At 40.6% G+C, this 19,050-nt stretch overlaps 1 protein-coding gene across 3 annotated transcripts in view; it reads right to left on the bottom strand.

Moving 5' to 3' along the window:
- Nucleotides 1-9,080: 9,080 nt before the first annotated feature.
- Nucleotides 9,081-19,050, bottom strand: part of pcdh10a (protocadherin 10a) — a 26,806-nt gene continuing 16,836 nt past the window's right edge. The window contains exons 4-5 of one of the 3 annotated variants that reach the window (XM_031293599.2): nt 11,801-12,187; nt 9,081-9,785 (exon numbers count right to left, since the gene is read on the bottom strand). In XM_031293599.2, the coding sequence (XP_031149459.1) occupies nt 9,766-9,785; nt 11,801-12,187 (407 nt within the window). In that variant the 3' untranslated portion in view covers nt 9,081-9,765. Of the gene's footprint in view, nt 9,786-10,613; nt 12,188-19,050 lie in introns of all 3 variants that reach the window. The other 2 variants (XM_031293600.2, XR_004897139.1) reach the window with 2 other exon arrangements.

Raw genomic sequence — 19,050 nt, 5'->3', positions numbered from 1 at the left:
GTTGGCAGGTGCGAACTGGTGCACACATTTATATATGTGTGTGTGTGTGTGTGTGTGTGTGTGTGTGTGTCTGGAGGCCTCTGTCCTCTCTTGCCCATCTCCCCAGGCAGAAGACCCTTGTCTCGCCTGCCATTTCTCAGTCTGACAGCTGAGAGCTAGACAGCGGAACGGAAGAGAGGGAAAGGAGGGAGCGTGGGGAGAGGGAGGGAGGGTGGGAGGAAGAGGAGAGGCAGGGCTTGAATTTGAGAGGAGGGTGGAAAGAGAGAGAGGGCAAAGAGGTAGACATACAGAGGGAGTGGCTATCGCTAGATCGTCCGCTCTCCACATCTTCCCCTCTTTGGGGACCAGGTGTTCTCCTCCTGACTGGAAAGAGAGAAAAAAAAATGTGTGTGTTGTTTCACTTGGCATCTGTGCACCTGCATCTGCAGGATTGGGAGGTGAGGAGGGGGCAGAGACAAGGCATCAGATAAGGTTGGTCTCTAGAGGCTACTAGCTTTGTTGTTACACCACCCTACAGCAGACCTCTATGCCCCCACCCACACCCACACCCTCTCCCTCCCCCTGACACATCCCCTTGAAAATGAATGCCAGGCTTTGAGTCAGCAACTCAAATGTTTCTCTTTCCTCAGACTGAACTATTTCTCTTTTTTTCCCCCAGCTGGTCAGGTATTTTCTGTTACTGTTTATAGCTGTTTTTATGACAGCTTGGAACGAGGCAGACATTCTCCGTTGTTTTTTTTTTGGTCTGTATTTACCTACGCTTGCACACTTTCTGTTGGTTTTGTCTTATTAAGCAGCATTGTGTTCGACCGGGGGGCGGTTTCATGGTGCTTTTGAATTCACTTTTAACAACGTTTGAAATTGAATTTGTTTTCCCCTGCATCCATAAAGGCTATTTCCTTGTTCCACTAGCATACCAGCATTAACCCAGCCCTTATGTTTTTTTTTTTTTATTTGCATGCAGGCAGCTATTGCTCTCAGTGATGTTTGTTCTTTTGTAGTAGTCATCCTGCAGTTAGCTTGTTTGTCTCTGTCAGCCATGTTACGTTAACCTACCGCTGGAGGCTGAGGTCTGTCCTCCACTGCGTTGTTCCCCCCTTGAGGTCAGGGCGTGAGTCAGAGGCCTGATTCCATCACCCCAGGTTACCAACTCACTACTTCCTGTCCAGAATATAGAATGAGAGTGGATGGTGGCTGAGGGCAAGACATTTCAGGCCCTGTGTGTGTGTGTGTGTGTGTTATTGAATAAGCAGAGTAATTGTGATCTAGGCTGAACATTGTTGGTTTTTTGCCCCGGTTTGACCGAGCCCAGAGGAGTGACATATCCAGTCTTTATACTCAGAATTGTCATTTTACATACAGTATCCGATCGTACTGGCCACTGGCATTTGTCCTCAAATCAAAACAAAAGATATTTTTTGCTGTGGCAGCACATTATTGTATTGGCCTTGGATATCTAAATCAGGAATTAGTCTTAAATCAGTAATATTTTATATTTTTGGACACTTTGGATACTAAGTTATGTTAGCAAACAATTTCATTTTCACACTTTACACATCCAGTAGACACGCTGCAAAATTAGCTATGCAACATTAGCAGACAGAATGCATGCTTACGGCGGCTGTGGCTCAGGTGGTAGAGTGGTCGTCTACCAATCCTAAGGTTAGTGGGTTGATCCCTGGCCCTGCAGTCCCATGTCGAAGTGTCTTTGGGCAAGACACTGAACCCCAAATTGCTCCCGATGCTGCACCATCATTATGTGAATGTGTGTGAATGTTTATCTGATAAACATTCCATAGGAGGAAATGTCATTCTTATATGAGGCTCCTTTTTCAACTGCAAGGTCAATATTGTTTTTCACTAATGACAAAACAACAAATTATCCGTGCATTTATATGGAACTAAGCTTTAGGAGCTTTCTATCTTTACTCTCCTTCCTGTTACGTTGCATTCAGAGATCAAGTTCATGTGTAGAGCCCCTGGTGATACTTTGAGCAAAGTTTCATGTTGTGTTGATCCTTCTTAGTGTTTTAAAAATAGCAGTTTTCAAAAAGGCCATTTGACCGAAAACGAAAATACGGTCAGTCTTAAAAGTGGCGTTTCCGTCCTAATTATGCTTTTAAACGAAAGTCTGACTCGGGTATATTCACAAAAAGACCCTAGGTTGCATTTTTGCGAGAGTTACGACTTTAAATGAGCCTGGGCCGAAGTTGTTGTTAACTTCAGGGCTAACCCCCTTCACTTTCATCAGCAGTTGGCGAGCAAGACACGCGGACTTGGCTTGGGTCTTGAGGAGTTGTAGCATTAATTCACTGACAGATAAACTGTACAGAACTGCACTGCTAAGTTGAGCTATAACGTTACTGCTAACTTCTTACTCGTCGCACACACTCTGTCTCTTTCTCTCACGATCACATACTCACTAACGTTACATACACACAACTGACGCACAGAGTTGAGTTGTTCTGCTGCCTTGAAAATCGAAGTTCACTCAACTTGAAGACTGCCTTTGTTTCAACTTAGAAATTAAAGTTAATGAGGTTGATGTAGCTACAGTGTTCTAGTTTTGTCAAAGTTGTTCTTTTAGTTGATTTGACTTTTTATTACTTGGTTTAACTTCATACTTTAAGTTAAAACAAATAATGTATTTTCTTTAATAATGCAAGAAACCTTCCTTGCCTAGTATAACAGACATACTTTTCTGCTTTATTACAACTCACAGTTTCAAGTTAAAACAACATAACCACATTTATAAGCGGAGATAGCGTGGGTGCTTGGGTGCGGCCGCCCCAGGGCCCCGTGCGAAATAGGGGCCTCTCTAAAGCCGCTGATCTTGCGTCACTTGACAATTACCAGGCAAGAAAACACTACATTCTAAGCAGACACGTTTAATAAACGGAATTCATAAAGTTACATTTGTATTTCGAACAAACTGCAAACTTTTCAGCAAATTTTAACACAACTCTATTTACCGCCTTGCATCATGAGAATTGACCAGCCAATGAACCAATTGCACCTGACTGCAGTACGCAGATCGGGGGTTGGGCTAAATGTGGGCGGAGCTAAACGTTTGACTTTTGAAAAGTACTTTCCATTTCAATTTGAGAAGAGTGAAATTCCAAATTCACAATTCACAAGCCGTTGACAGGTACTCCCTCCGCCGGTGGCACTAGTGCTTTCTTGATTACCACAACACGTGTTATATTTTAGTTGAAATTTGAATATCACTTATTTGCGGTGTATAATTAATTAATTTATTTATTGTATAAGCTCGTTCAGTTAAAAATATGAAATAAGTGGACATAACTAAACGGGTCTGTAATGTTTTACAGTGCAATTTGTGTGCAATTGTGTAACCCATTTTTGTTTGAAAACATCTATTAAAATACATTTAAAAAACAATACAAACAACAATTTCCTGATGCAAAGGCCCGGCCTTGCAGTACACTGGCAGAACAACCTTGTTCTTAGTACCAGACAGCTTTGGAACAAATACATTAAGACAGATGTAGCTGTGGCCTAAGTAGTTTGGAGAAGGTCATCTTAGGAAACTGAAAAGAAAAAAAAAAGTACCTGCCTCCTATTCATTCCTGGGAACAGATAAGAAAAGCGCAGATGAGGGTAATTTTGGCCTGGATGGCTTTCTGGTACAGTCTGTCCACTGTCTGTTGTGGAGTTATCAGACTAAAAGATGCTGTCGACAGCATCTTTAATAAGACCTGTGAAAAACTAGAGACAACATGAATGAAAGTACAGTGTCTGTCTTTGACATACTTCACTTTCTTTTGTGTCAAACCACAAGTTAATTAACCATGTTGGGTTTAATCTCAAACATAATTAAATATGTTTTTATTCTTTGAAAACATTCATATTTCAAGGAGTCATTTCCAGAAGTGATATAATTAAAAAATAATCGTTGGACCTATGATGCCACATTATGCATTCAAATAGCTGTTTAGCAACCAATACTTATTTTGAAGGTTGTATATTTTAAGGTGTGATTATATGTTTGTATTACTGGTTGGCAGAAAATGATTTCATTGAAGTGAACCTGATTCATGCTGACACGTCGTTACTTATCTTTAGTTTCTTGACATCATTCAGACGACCATTTGACCCAGGTGGCAAACACACAATGTCGAACGTGCCTTCGCTTAGGTGAAATGAATGAAACGAACAGTTGTTGGATGGACTTTGGCGGGTGGGAAGATAACAGGCATTCTGTTAAATGCACACAGAGTACATCCAGGTCAACGGGGCGGCGAAGTCTCGGGTCAATAGGTTGTTCCAGACCTAGCCGGCCAGCAGATAAGGAAAGAGATGGGAGGAGAAATGGGCATCTGAGCGCAGACTGTAATAGCTGTCTGCTCTGGCCTGATGAGGTAGCTGGGGAAAAGAGCCCAAGGATGCCTGTGTGTGTGAGTGTATGAGTGTGTGTGTGTGTGTGTGTGTGTGTGTGTGTGTGTGTGTGTGTGTGTGCACGTGCGTGTGTGCATGAGCGTTGACTGATAGGGTGGCGAGGGATAAGAAGGCAAAGGAAGGAGAGCAGCATGTGCATCCAGTTTATGTGTCTGCATGTAATGCATTTGTGAATGGCCGGGTGTGGATGTCTGATGATGTGGCCGTGGTGAAAGGTGATGGGGGCCGGCCTGTGTAAATGATGGCTGATGGGGTCTCTTGAAAGTCTATTTAGCCAGAGTAATGAAGTGCGTCTGCCAGGGGAAGAATATGAGGGACAGGCTCGGGAGGCTCAGACAGACAGCTAGGTCACCTCACTCAACCTTGTATGGAGAGAAGAGGAGAGATGGACAAGATGATTCAGTTGTAATGACTCCTATTCTCTCTGTCTGCAAACAGATCAGGTAAACTCAGAGCCATTGAGAGAATGTCTCCACCTGTAGGTTGTCTGGCTTGCCCTGCACAGTCAACATGTTTGCCTATACTTTATCTCTTTCTTAGTAGCAACAGAGCTGGGTTTCAAACCTCAAAATCTCTAACATTTCAAGTATGGAGATTCATTCTTGATTGTTCAAGCATATCCCATGGTCCATAACCACATCTCACTCCAAATAAAGCTGGTAAGTGAACCTTGAGTTTAGAATATTTCATCATCACAGATTTCCCAGTACTGACTGAAATGTGTCCATAGCATCGTGAATTGTGAATTATCTGTACACCTTGACATTAAATGTTTGGGCAGATTCCTTGACTTGTTCGCTTGTTATTTGAACCGATATTTCCTCAGTTAAATCAGGAAACATTTCTAATTTCAAACTGTATTTTCTTTTGGCAAAGTAGTAGTTAATCAGTCAACAAAGTACTTTATCAGTGATGCATTTTGCAGTTGGCATATTTAAAGAAAAATGGGTTTATGCTGTATTCCTCTACTAAAATATCAGAATTTTGGTACAGAAGCTTAGATATTGTACTGGCATCCATTAACAAATTGTGAAACCATGTAAAAAGGCAGCCATTACATTACAGCTTGTATGGTAGCAAGGGTATTACCGGGGTAGTACTATGGTAATTATACATTACATTACATTAAATTTCATTTAGCTGACACTTTTATTGAAAGCGACTTCCAATAAGTGCATTCAACCATGAAGGTACTAACTCGGAACAGCAAGAATCACATAGAAGAAGTACATTACAAATTAGCCAAACTAATTCTTTTTTTTTTTTTTATAACTTTCATCTTCTTAGCCAAGGTGCAGACGGAAGAGATGTGTTTTTAGCCTGCGGCGGAAGATGTGTAGACTTTAAGCTGTCCTGATATCAATAGGGAGCTCGTTGCCAGTCTTTCTTGGTAATAACAATATGTATATCTTGAAAATATTAGGATATAGTTTTTTGTACAAATTTTTTAACTTTCCAAAACCGATGATCCAACATACATACCCACTTCACAAAGCAAGTGGCCACATGTGCAGAGGTGGGAAAGTAGGCAGGGTTTGAATGTATCGCTCCTGCTCTCTTTTCTTTTCCTTTCTTGGCACACAGCTATCAATGTCCAAATGTACAAACAAGTGCAACATTATGAATGCGGTCTGAAAATACCCCAATTGTCCCCATTTGAACGATTATTGCATTATGCCCCTCTTTAAAACTGGGGAAAGGTAAGGACAGAAGATCACACTAACAACATATTAATAGCATGGTAACGATCAGATCATCTGCTCACAATATTCAGGTTATGTCAGGTTAATCATGTCCATAAAAAGGAGGTGATAATGCCGTAAAGTCTTAATATAGTAATAACTTTGACACTATTGAGGCAATATTTCCATGAAAAAAGGGCTAGTCGAGGAATACCACAGCATCACCCTGTTGTTACCAAGATATGACAACTTATTCAACTTCTGTTTATCAAGCTTAACCAAGCTGTGACCTCTTTCTTTTTCTTTCTTTTTTTTATCCGCCATTTTCCAGTCTCATACATAAACATACACTGGCTTGTTTCTGGGTGAGATTTTAATCAGAACCCCCGAAGCCCATTCAGTCAGGAAGGCAACCACCAGATCAGTCACATGCGCTGGTGATGTGTAGCCCTGCTGGTAAAAGAAGGCTATCTTGTGATAGACACAAACAGATCGTCTCTGTTTCTAGGCTGTCAAGTGGCGGGGGAATGCCGTCTCTCCCCTTTGACCCTGGACTTTTGCTGCAGTAGATCCAGACTCCAGCGTTCTTCTTCCTCTTGCGTCTATGAACTTGTGCCAGGCCATGTGAAGATCACACTGGAATGAAGGGCAGGGATTGGGATGTTGGGGGGATGGTTATCAGCGATTTTTTTTGAAGGAAAAGGACTGAAAGCTAGAGTGACAGGCACCAGAAAAGTTTTTTGGTGAGCTATTGAGGTCAGGGAATGAGGCAAGTAGAGCAACACCATGGTGATTACATCTTGAAAGTCCATGGGATTCTTTTGGGATAGCTGAATGTCTTTTCATGAAAATGCATGTGCTAAAAACCACAGTGAAATCAGTGGTCATGCTCCATGAGGATTTCAAGCAATAAGCAGTGTCTTGCTTTGATTGGCGAATTGGTCCACAGGTTTTGGCTGTGAACCTTTGCACAGCACGTCTCCTCTGACTGTAACAAAGGAGCCGCTTTATTCCAAATTTACAACAATATTTTTACCCATGCTACTAGCATAGCTCTAGGAATGGGCAATGATGGTGTATCAGTTAATTAGTTGGTCATCACTTTGGGCGAAACTGACATTTTTTTTATCTATAAGATGGACTGCCATAAAAGTGTATACATTTTTGAACATTCATGGTCCCCAGAGGATGAATCCTAATGATTCCCTGTCTTTTTTTCTCTAGTTCCACCAACCATTTTTTTGCCTTTAAGCAAAATGTCTCAACAACTATTGAATGGATTGCCATGAAATTTGGTGAATACATTATTGGTCCACAGAGGTTGAATCCTGGTAAGTTTGGTGAACCCTGCCTTTTCCTGTTGCACCAGCAGGCCAAACCGTTTACGTATCCTGTGAAATATCTCGACATCGACTTGATGAATTGGCACAATACATTTGTACAGACATTTATGGTTCCCAAATGATGAATTTGAAGACTTTGGTGGTCCTCTGACTTTTCATCTGGCACCACCATGAGGTTCACATTTTATGATAGCCATGGCATTTTGTACTCAGGATGAATTGTAATTGTTTTTTTGATCCCTAACTTTTCATCTAGTGCCACCATCAGTTCTATTATCTATCCAATATATATATATATAGTATAGCTGTACTTTATGTTTAGTGTTAACTTGCCAATGTTACGTGCTAACGTGCTCAACTAAGATGAACTGGTAAACAATTACACCTGCTTAGTAATAACATGTTAGCCTTGTCCTTGTGAGTTTGTTGGCAGGCTAACATTAGCATTTGGCTCAAAGCGCACATGTGCCTGAGTACAGCCTCACAGACCTGCTAGCATGGCTGTAGGCTTAGTCTTGTTTTCTGATCAGTTAGACAATATGAAGTGAACGCGACAAAACACACATTAGAGAACTTCAATGACACTGTTTATTTATCACCACTTGACCTGTGTGTGTGTGTGTGTGTGTGTGTGTGTGTGTGTGTGTGTGTGTGTGTGCGCGCGCGCAATACTTTGCACCTCACAATGTATTGTGTGTTTATGTCCTCATTTATCTGTGTATGCCTCTCTTGTATGATTGTAAAACCTTTGATATCTAGCTCAATTGTGATAGTCCCCCTTCCTGTACATGAACACATATTCTGCTAGTAAAAATACACAACAGGCCAAAACAACTGGTGTCTTCGCTACACACAACAAGGCCCAGCATCTGTTAACGGTGAAAAATAACAATCAAATAAGAACATCAACTTAATCCTTGGTTGGTGTGAAGGGGTTTGCTTTGTAGGCTGAAGCATACCTCCTCCTTTTAATTCATAAAAGTCTTGATTTTGTAGCACTTGGTATTATTAGATTGAATGACATTATGAGGTGTAGAAACTAACCAATGGTTACACAGTTTTCAGAAAAAAAGTATATTGTATATATATATATATATATATATATAGTTATATATAGATTTATATTCATTTATAAGCGTTTTAAAATAGCACGGTAAACACTTTGCACACATGATAAAAACCACTGACTGTGTCTGATTGTTTATGTATAGGCCAATCGCGGGAACCCTATCCTGGTAAAGGGACATTTCACTTTCTCTGCAGTCAGCTCAGGAAGGAACTTTAGAGCTGTTAGTCACTAGTTTAGAAATGAGAACATTCATTTGTAATATTGTATTAATAAACTGAACACGAGGATTGTTTACTCTCCTTTTTCTACGCAGTGTACTTTGCTAAAATCTCCTTCCTGAAGTGGCTAAACTTGAAAGGGGACTGAACCTGGCTCCGTGTTCCGACAGCGTGTTTCCTGTCTAACGGTTGGTAAGTTGGAATACTTTAGAGTCTGCACACTTTAACCACACAGATAGAACATCAGAAACAAAAAAAGAGAAGTTATATAAAGACAGTCAAGTCAAAAAACCGGAGATACAGAATTTTATAGTACTGCACATTATCTCTGCTCGTCCCCTTTTCCTTTTTTTTTTTTTTTTTTCCTGTGTCATTTTATACCTGTACAACACCTGCTCCTCTCTCTGTCTAATAGTCTGTCTCTCGCCCAGTCTCTCTGGCTGTCAGTCTCCATTCCCCCCCCCACACACACAATCTCTGTACAGTTGGCTAAGTGGTGACCATAGAAATAGCTAAAGGGTTCCGTGTGACATTGGTTGAAGTTTGTACAGAAACATTAGTTTTTTTTTCTTCATGTAAACAGGCACACACAGATCTCTAGAGGCTAACTCCTCAGTCCAGAAAAAGAAACACAACCCACCTCTGTGAGTCAATCGCTCCCTCTTCTTCTTGTTTTGTACTCCTCTGTTCATTTCGCTTCCTCTCATACGTCTGCTGATGACTTTATAATGTTCACATGTCAAGTGTTTTTTTTGGGCCCCGGTCTCAGTCCTGCTGAGAGCAATAAGGCCTTGGATTGCTCCTCAGATATCTAGTGGTTTACAGCTACTCAGTATTTAGTTCTCCTCTCCTCCCCTCGGCGACCACTGCCAAGGCTTTGTTACAGTTCGCCACACAAGATAATGAAGCTTAACCAAGGTTGCTGCTGTCCGGGTTGCTGTTTGTGTCGTTCAATGTCGCCTTCTCCAGCATCAGTGTTGGCGGTCTTAAGCACAGAAACTCACGCTGTCTCCGACAGGTCCACATGGAACGAGCTAGCAAATCCTTTTGCGGGCTGAAACGACAGAGAACACACTCGTTACGACGAATGGCACCCTATCCCTCGAGACTCTTTAGCGACACAATCGGGCTCGGAACTCTCATCTCTTGAAGGATACATGCCACAAAGGACTCTCTGTGAAGTTATTTATACACCCTAAAAGCTGCTCCTCCTCGCAGTATAATGGTACAACTAATTTGGGAATTGGGTAAAAAACATGTCCATCAGTGAAGATAAATGTTCACAATTCGGTGGCTACATAATGCATTCACAGCAAATACACAGAGCGCTAATTGCTTCATTAATTATCTATAAATGGATCATTAAACATTTATAAACGCTTTATCAAGGCAAGCCGTGGTGATCAGAGCATTGCCATAGCCAGTAGTAGCATACGGTGCTATTTCTAAAAGTAGAACATGATGCCAATTGGTTAATACAGCCTCATCCTCTGGGACTATTCTCATCTTTTTTTTTTACCGACTGATGAACAGCAGAACTTTTTGCCGTGGCAACCTGGCGTCAATTTATTTTTAAAAGAGCAGGGAAAAAACGGGTGAAATCATCAATCAGAAAAAAAAGTCAAATGAAATATATTAATGTTGTGGTCAGAGCGAATATGGAGTGCCTTTATCCCGACCCTGCGAGGCAGACGAGATGAGCAGACGCGCAGGCAGCTATATTTGGAGCGAAGCAGGCTCTAGCACCTGCAGGCTAAATCCAAATTATCTTTCACGCGGACCTGATGCACAAGAGGAAGATTGCTTGGCTCGGTTTGCTAAGTCACAAACAAGGAATGGAAAAAAACAAGAAAAAGAGCAGGTTTTACTGCTGATCGTTTACCTGAGAGACAGCCCACAGTCTGCATGCAGTATGATGGAGGATGGTGGTTAACATGGCGGTGACTTGACTGGAAATGACTTCTCTACTGAACGTGTATATCGAATCCATTCTCTACTCTTAGAGCTAATAGAATATTCATGTAATGTGGGTGCCGGGAAAGCAATTGACATGTGCAAGAAGTGTCCAGCCATCATTTCCAAATCATGCTCCTTTAGAAAACGCAAGCTGGAAACTCCTTTTTATTGAAAATATTTCATTTGCTATATGAGAGCTCCCTCATATAGTTACAGTTTCTCTCCTTTCTGTCACACAAACCTGTGTGTCGTGTCTCCTCCAACTGTAGAATCTTGACCCGTGTGTTGACAGCCCACCTCACCCACCCACCCTTCTTTATGTCAGGTATTGATCCACAAGCAGGCGAGTATAGATACTCGACACTTCCTTTGTTAGCACAAAACCGGACTTCAGTCCTCGTGAAAGAGAAGAAGCGTGGGCTGTGTGTTTCACCTTTCGAGCTATTCAGTAGGGAAGTCATCATGCTCGAGCTAAACTATGTTGTTGAGCAAATGGGGAAACACAAAGATGTCCTTTACAGCATGAGATGATCTAGCTTCCATTTCCTCTCTATACACTGGAATCATGTTTTAAACCGTGAACGGCATTCAAATGTGGGTGTGTGTGAAGACGGCAGGCATGCAAATGTGAAGTGTGCGTGTGTCTGTGACCTTTACTTATATGAGCATCAGATATAAAAAGGCTGATTGGAGAGGATTTGGAGGGGAAATTTAGAGAAAGGTAATAAAAAAAAAAGAAAAAGAAAAAGGGCCACAGCAGTTTAACATGGGTCCAATTTAAATTGTGTTTATTTTATAATGAGTCACATCATTACAGACAGTATTGAGGGTTAGGAAGGGGTTAGATAGATTTTTTTCAAAGTGGGTTTTTAAAAAGGGGGAGTTAGCAATATAGCGTACATTTTACATTCAACAAAATAAATCATAATTTCCACACAAAAAAACAAAAAACATAAAGCTGTTTTTTTTTTTTTAACTTAAAAAAATAGAAAAAGAAAAAGTTGATGAACAACATAAAAAGTCCGGATCAGATTCATCCTCCCCACCTCTAGTACCTGTACTGGACCAGACCGAAGTCGTAGGGTCCCAGGGAACTTTCATACTGATACTCACAGAGAAAGGTGGCTTTGTACGGTAGGGTCCCCCTATCATACTCTTTCCTCTCTAGCGTGCTGGAGCTGTACTGCTGCTGTTGCTGCTGATGGAGGTGATGGTGAAGGCTGTGGTGTGACTGTGACCTTTGACCCTCCTTGCCAAAGGTGGAGAATGACCTATCGTTGGCCGAGGCGGTGGACGCGGTCATGCTGAGTTGGTCGGACAGGTTGACGGAGGAGGGTACCTCAGTGTCGGGTAGCGTGGCGTCCATGCCGGGGACGTGCAGGTTGCTGCGGTAGTCCGGCCCCTGGCGCCCGTCGGACGGGACAAAGGATGGCATCCAGCAGCGGTCCGAGTGGCCCAGGGCTTTGCACTCCTCCGTGCAGTTAGAGAACAGGTCGGCGCCTGCAGACAGGATACAGATAAGATAAGGCAAGGCAAGGCAGCTTTATTTGTAGATAAATAAATATATATATATAGATAGATAGATAGATAGATAGTAGGGGTGTGCAAAAAAATCGTGATTCAAGCTCTACCAATTCATAGAATTCCAAAAATCGATTAATTGTTTTTTTAATTGTGTCTACTGCAATCACATGGGACAAGTAACTCCATTTATTTACTGTGAATCGTTTTTTTAATCAAGAATCGTTTTTTGATTTGATTTTGAATCGAATCTTGAGCCTAAAAATCGATATCGAATCGGATCGTGACATTTTCTGAATTGTGCACCCCTAATATAGATAGATAGATAGATAGATAGATAGATAGATAGATAGGTACTTTATTGATCCCCAAGGGGAAATTCAAGGTCCTAGTAGTTTAAAGACATCACACACAACATACACATACATCATAAACAGGATGATAAATAATAAATCCACAAGAATAATATGGACAATAAAAGAAAAGCTACTAAATAAAAAGTAAGGTGCTGTATGAGAGTGTGTGTCATGGTGGTAGTGCAAAACATAGTAATATAAAAACTACAGCAGTGCAAGGATAAAGTTTAAAAAAGATAGCATTAAATATGGGCAGTATAAGGGAATAAAGTAGACAGTGGGATAGACACAGATTTATAGCACATTTCAGCAACAAGGCGATTCCAAATGCTTTACATAAAACAGGAGCCTTCAGCGTTTTTTAGGACCCCTTAGCTAAAAATAAACAGAGCAGGGACCCCTTACTATATATATTGTATAAAATGTAGTTCCATATTAAGCTGGACCTACAACAAAGTGTAGGGCGGCCTAAAGCCTTTATGCATACCTTTTTATGGTGCATACAATACAAAGCTCTTAAAATATAATTTTTTTTTGGCATATTCATATATTTTTACATCATCTTTTAATATTAAAATGTGGCACAGTGAATCCTTAAGCTTAAGGGTATCTGTGGATGGCTACCTTATTGCTACCTTACCTATAGGCCAGTAAGTCTATCATCAATGTCGTGTACATTAAAGTACATTAAAGAAAAATATTTTATCTTCACTAATAATTTGTTGGATTCATGTTGATATATATTTTCAGACATATACTGTATATACACTACCGGTCAAAAGTTTGGGGTGACTTAGAAATGTCCATTCCACTCCATTACAGACAGAATACCAGCTGAGATCAGTTGCACTGTTTTTTTTAACCAGGGCAGCAGTTTTCAGATTACATTATGTGCTTACATAATTTCAAAAGGGTTCTCCAATGTTTTCTCAGTTAGCCTTTTAAAATGATATCAGATTAGTAAACAGAATGTGCCTTTGGAACATTGGATGAATGGTTGCTGATAATAGGCAATGTAGATATTGCATTAAAGATCAGCCACTTCTTTCTACAACAGTCGAGAACCCTTTAGCAATTATGTAAGCACATAATGTAATCTGAAAACTGCTGCCCTGATTAAAAAAATGTAATGTCTGTAATGGAGTGGAATGGAAATTTCGAAGTGACCCCAAACTTTTGACTGGTAGTGTATATATAATTGTATATAATTTGGCTCCCCCCCACAGCAATTCTGAGGACCCACTAGGGGTCCCAGACCCCCTGTTGAAGATCTCTGACATAAAACATTAATGAGCAGTAGGGCTGCACAATATATAATTTTTGTTATCGTCATCGAGACATCATTTTGTGGAATGAATACATTGCGACACTTTTTTTGTAAGTTAAATGAAAATATCAGCAGAAAACTCCACTTAAAAAAATTGAACTGTCTCTCTTGTTTTAGTGCTGCTTATTATATTCAATTCAATGTTCAATTTGTTCAATAAAAGAATGTTGGTTTAAATTCAACAAGCAATGTATTGTGTTTTAGCAGAATACCGAAAGCAGCAGAACTTTATTACACTTTAATATCTGTTTATTTATCGCAAGTGTTATCGTTTTTGCCATATTCAACAATGTTATAGCATATTTTCCTCATATCGTGCAGCCCTAGCAGTTAAAACCAGTTGGAAATATAAGCTAAAATAGAATAAGACAGGGATAAAATACAAGAATAAAAGTTACAGTGCAGTAAAAATTTTTTTAGAAGGGCAGCATCAAAGAGCTAAAAGACATTAGGGGGATGGAAGAAAGCAGGATGAAAATGTGAATGGAAGATTACAGAGATGTAAGTGATGTTAAGCGAGAGGGGATAAAAAAAGAGAAGAAAGGGGCAGCGGTGCGGATATTTGGAGTGAAAAGACGAGATGGAGGAGGAGATGAGAGAAAGAGACCGGAAGAGAGAACACAAGTTAGCGATCGCTTGCCGCTTGTCGCGGGCAGAAAAAGTGCAGCAAAAAGCTATTCATCAAAGAGACAAGGCCAACATTGATGAAGCGGATTGTTTGTTTTCCTCCTCACCTCATTCATTTCGAATGAAAAGTGCAATCAAAGTGATGTGGGTGCTGTGAAAACATCCCCCCCCCCCTTCCCCTCTCCACATCAACATCCTCAGACTCCCAATTGATTCCCAAACACCAACAAACAAAATGTGAATCCATATCCTATCGTCCTCGCACACACACACACACACACACACACACACACACACACACACACACACACACAGAAGAAATTATCTTAAGAAATGCTCCACACAAAAAAACCAACAAAACATTCACTGGCTGCTTTATCACACTCTAATGTCAATCATCCCTATACAGACTGACACAGTGTGTAACTGACACAGAGCTGCTGCCAACAACGAAACATCAACGTAAAAAAAAGAAGATTAAATTAACATCTGAAATGATATAATAGAATAACACACAGTCACGCAAACACACGGCATGAAAGAGGTACCAGTTATGTTAATTACTTTCCCTCTTTAGAGAGAATAAAGAGAGGAGGACGGGAGGGGGGAGTACGAGAGAGATTATAAAAGGGAAGAGTAAGGAACAAGAGACATGAACAGAGTCATCTCTGTAATGAGACTCTGCAGCTAGTCTAGATGCGCGTGTGCAGATTGGATTTGTAGTTTTTTCCCCAGTTTTCCAGGGAAGCCAAGACGGGCAGTTTCGGGTGAGAGGAGGAGAGCGATACATCAGCAAAGAGAAGTCCAAACACAGAAAGCAGACAATCTGTAATTCCCTGAAGGCTGAGAAGGGCTTCAGATCAAAGGCTCCACTTACACAAATCTATTCTACTGATCCTCTGCACTGATAGTGCCACTGTTCGTCTGTTACTAAAAGCAGGCGTGTGCACAAACAATGTGAGGCAAGCATATACATATCACTAGATATTAGGCCACAGAGAAAGATAGATTTATATATATATATATATATATATATATATATACAGAGACAATGAATACAAAACAACAACCCCAATGAAGTAATATGATTACTTAATATTATGTACCATATCTACCTGCAGCTTTAAGGAAATAAAAAAAACATTTCCATGTCCATCTCCCCCCGGCATATTAAGACTATTATCTACAAATGTCAGCCTGTTCCGCATTATGGATTATTTTTTACATGAAGTGAAAGAGGTGAGTACATACAAAAGTGTCAATGGTCATAAAAACATTGGTGTCAGATTTTTTTTCACTTTAGTTTTGGTTGTTCTGTCAGATTGGATGCTCCTGCTCTACTGGTCTGTGCATTTCAGAAACGTTCCTACAATACGACGCCAACTTAACAAGACAAAAATCGGTTACACTTTACTTGAAGGTATCTACATAAGAGTGACATGACACTGTCATGAACGTGTCATAAACATTATAAACAAGTCATAAACGTTTATGACATAATGCTTCTGTCAGTAAGTGTCATTCGGTTTTTGTCATGACAAGTTATGGTTATGGTTATGGTTAGGGTTAGGGTTCATGTGTCATGACTGTGTCATGTACAGTACACATGTGGATTGGAGGGGGGGACATACATGTTGATATGCTCATACAGTACAGTACAGCACTTAATGCAATGACCAATAAGCTTGAGCAGCCAACAGTTTTTTTACCCTGGAACTTAACCTGCTCCGCATGTTTTTGAATACAAAAATTTTTGAAATGGTATGTGTATTTTTAGTCCCAGTTAATATTCTGCTTAACAGAGGCTTGAGTAGAACATCAGTCAAAAATAAGGCAGTAATACACAGTGCTCCTCGTAGTACAGATGCAAATACAGTTATCTACCGTCTCAATCAAGGAAACTAAACGGTCTAAGTAGGATTAGTGTATTAACACTAACAGTACATCAGAAAAATGACATAGAATGTTTAGTTTGTCTAGTTTTATATAGTTTTAATATTTCCTTTAATTATTATCGAGTGCAATAAACAATAGTATCATCATTGATTATGTAATTCTGTAACTGGAGAACAGCGTTGTAACTGTAACATAAAGATTTGTGTTCAATTATGATTATTTTTTATCTGTAAAACATCAGAGAAAGAGGAAGTATTTAAGTGTATACGTATTTTTGTCTTGGGTTTTTCTGGTATTGTTTTACTTGTTGTCCCCCTAAATTCTGAAACCAAAGATGGACCCTAGAAACTAGGCTTCAAAGACTGAAAGGAAAGAAAATAGGCAGAAAAATGTCAAGGTGAGAGTGTTATGTTCAACTCATCTAAAACAAAAGAAAATTTGGAAAGGTCTTCTAAATATAGTTCAGTACCAGAACAGCCACAACACAAAAAAAACCCAAACCACATCATAGTTTTGACTTAATTTACTATAATATTACAAGTTATACTGGCTAATGTCACCCAGTGCTCATGTAAAAACCATACATTATTAACAACAGCACTGTCAACACATTGTCTGTGGCTGAGTCAATAGTTTTGGTTTTGTGTGCATTGTGTGGATCTAACCGGGTTGAATGCAGGCCTCGCGGGGAGCGAGACACGCATCAAAGACTGTGCAGTGGCCAGAGAGCCAGAGGAGACACCATGCTCACAGACAAGGGACAGCCAGGGCCAGACAGATGGGGGGAGTCACAGATTTCACAGACGGAGACAGCAGACAGCAAGATCACAGGAACCATAAGGAAGCAGAGGGGAGACCCGGGCGATTGCAGATGGAAAGAGCAATGGCCAGAAAAGACAGGGTGAGACCCGGGCCTCGCAGATGGGGACGGGTGAGGGGTTAGATAGAGGTGGGCAGAGAGGGAGAGGACTTCAAGTACTGAAAATGAAAAATCTCCACAAAACAAACATTAGCTGTCGTGTACTTTAACCCCATCACATGGAAATATAATAGTTAGGGCTGACAAAATGAACGCGATAATAGTCTTGCGTTGCCAGACCTTCCTCCACAGCACAGCGGAGGAGGGTCTGGCGAGTCCACACAACATTCCGGGATGGGAGAAAAATGTGCTCTGATTTATTGGCGTTTCTTTAAACCAATCACAATCGTCATGGGCGGTGCTAAGCGCCAGACAGAGCAACGGTGCCTCTGCAAAATAGCCTCGGGAAGGAACTTGTTTTGGTGGAACGTGTACATTCAAAGGTTGTTTTAGTCGTGCAACAGAAAAGTCAGATTGGACAGATAGTCTAGCTAGCTGTCTGGATTTACCCTGCAGAGATCTGAGGAGCAGTTAACCATAGTCCTCATAAATCCAATCCGGAGTTGAAAAAATATCCCTTTTAAAGTACATTTAGAACAGATGAAAAAATGTGTGATTAGTTTGCAATTAATCACAAGTTAACTATGGACAATCATGTGACTAATTGCGACTAAATGTTTTAATCAATTGACAGCCCTAATAATAGTTATCTAACTATTTAGGGCCATGTGGGGATTGAGGCTATCCTGGTTCAATAATGAATACGAATAAATATAGAGAATGTAAAAAAATGTAATACTATGCTTAAACTTTGATAGAGTTAATTATATCAGCCGAGGATTAACGGCCCGTCTGATTTCCCTGTGGGATCAATAGAGCCCATACAGCCTGCTTTTAAACTGTTCTGGGTTATTTACTTGAGCGAAACTGCAGACAAACAGGGTTTGAGGGAAAACAGATGGATATAAGGGCTGACAGCTACTTTCTTCTTATTTGATTTCACATAATTGTGTTTGATTCAGCGAGTTTTAAATATGTCTGTTTGCTCTGTTAGCCTGTGTCTCGTCGGCCTGGCCCCCAGAATTAGCAGCAGTCAGTGCTTTGGCTGCCAAAGGGTTTGTTTGTTTTCATCACCACCTAGCACTGTGCAGGTTGTGGGTCAATTGTAGCTCTGTACAGGGCTGCCTGATTGTGGAAAAAAAATCATAATCATGATTATCTTGGTCAATATTGAAATCGCGATTATCTAACATGATCACTCATTGGCTGTGTCTCAAACTGCCTACTTGCACACTTCAAACACTTAGTTTTAAGTATATAGTGGAGATAATGCAAAAAGTCAGTGCACTGAAAGTACCCGGATGACCCCTAAAAACGGTCAAAAAGTTCAGTGTGGAACGATGGCGCCATCTTAACTACAAAGCGGAAAGGGGAGGGACCAGGGACGTCGACCGGCAGCTGATTGGACGAACGCGTCACGTGGCTTTGGCTTCTCCCGGATTTCACAACCGAGCATAATGGTGGCTCGTTCAGAATACGATCTCGTATTTTACGAAAATAGTTCACCGAAACGTGTTTCTGAAAACATTTTAAGCGAGAAATAGGCCGTGCAGTTGGTGAATCTGTCTTCATTTCAGATCAACAAAGGTCAGTTTGAAAGATTTTCGTCAGATTTTGAGAGGCGGCGAGCCGAGCCAACCGCTCGTCATTTCCTGTAAGTGTTTTAACGTAAGTGTTCCTTTTGGGACAATACTAACCATCGAAAGAGGGCACTACG

This window comes from Sander lucioperca, chromosome 4 (assembly GCF_008315115.2).
Source record: "Sander lucioperca isolate FBNREF2018 chromosome 4, SLUC_FBN_1.2, whole genome shotgun sequence".
In the NCBI taxonomy this organism is placed as follows: domain Eukaryota; kingdom Metazoa; phylum Chordata; class Actinopteri; order Perciformes; family Percidae; genus Sander; species Sander lucioperca.
The sequence above is the reverse complement of the archived record's forward strand: the minus strand, read 5'-3'. Positions and strand labels throughout refer to the sequence as shown.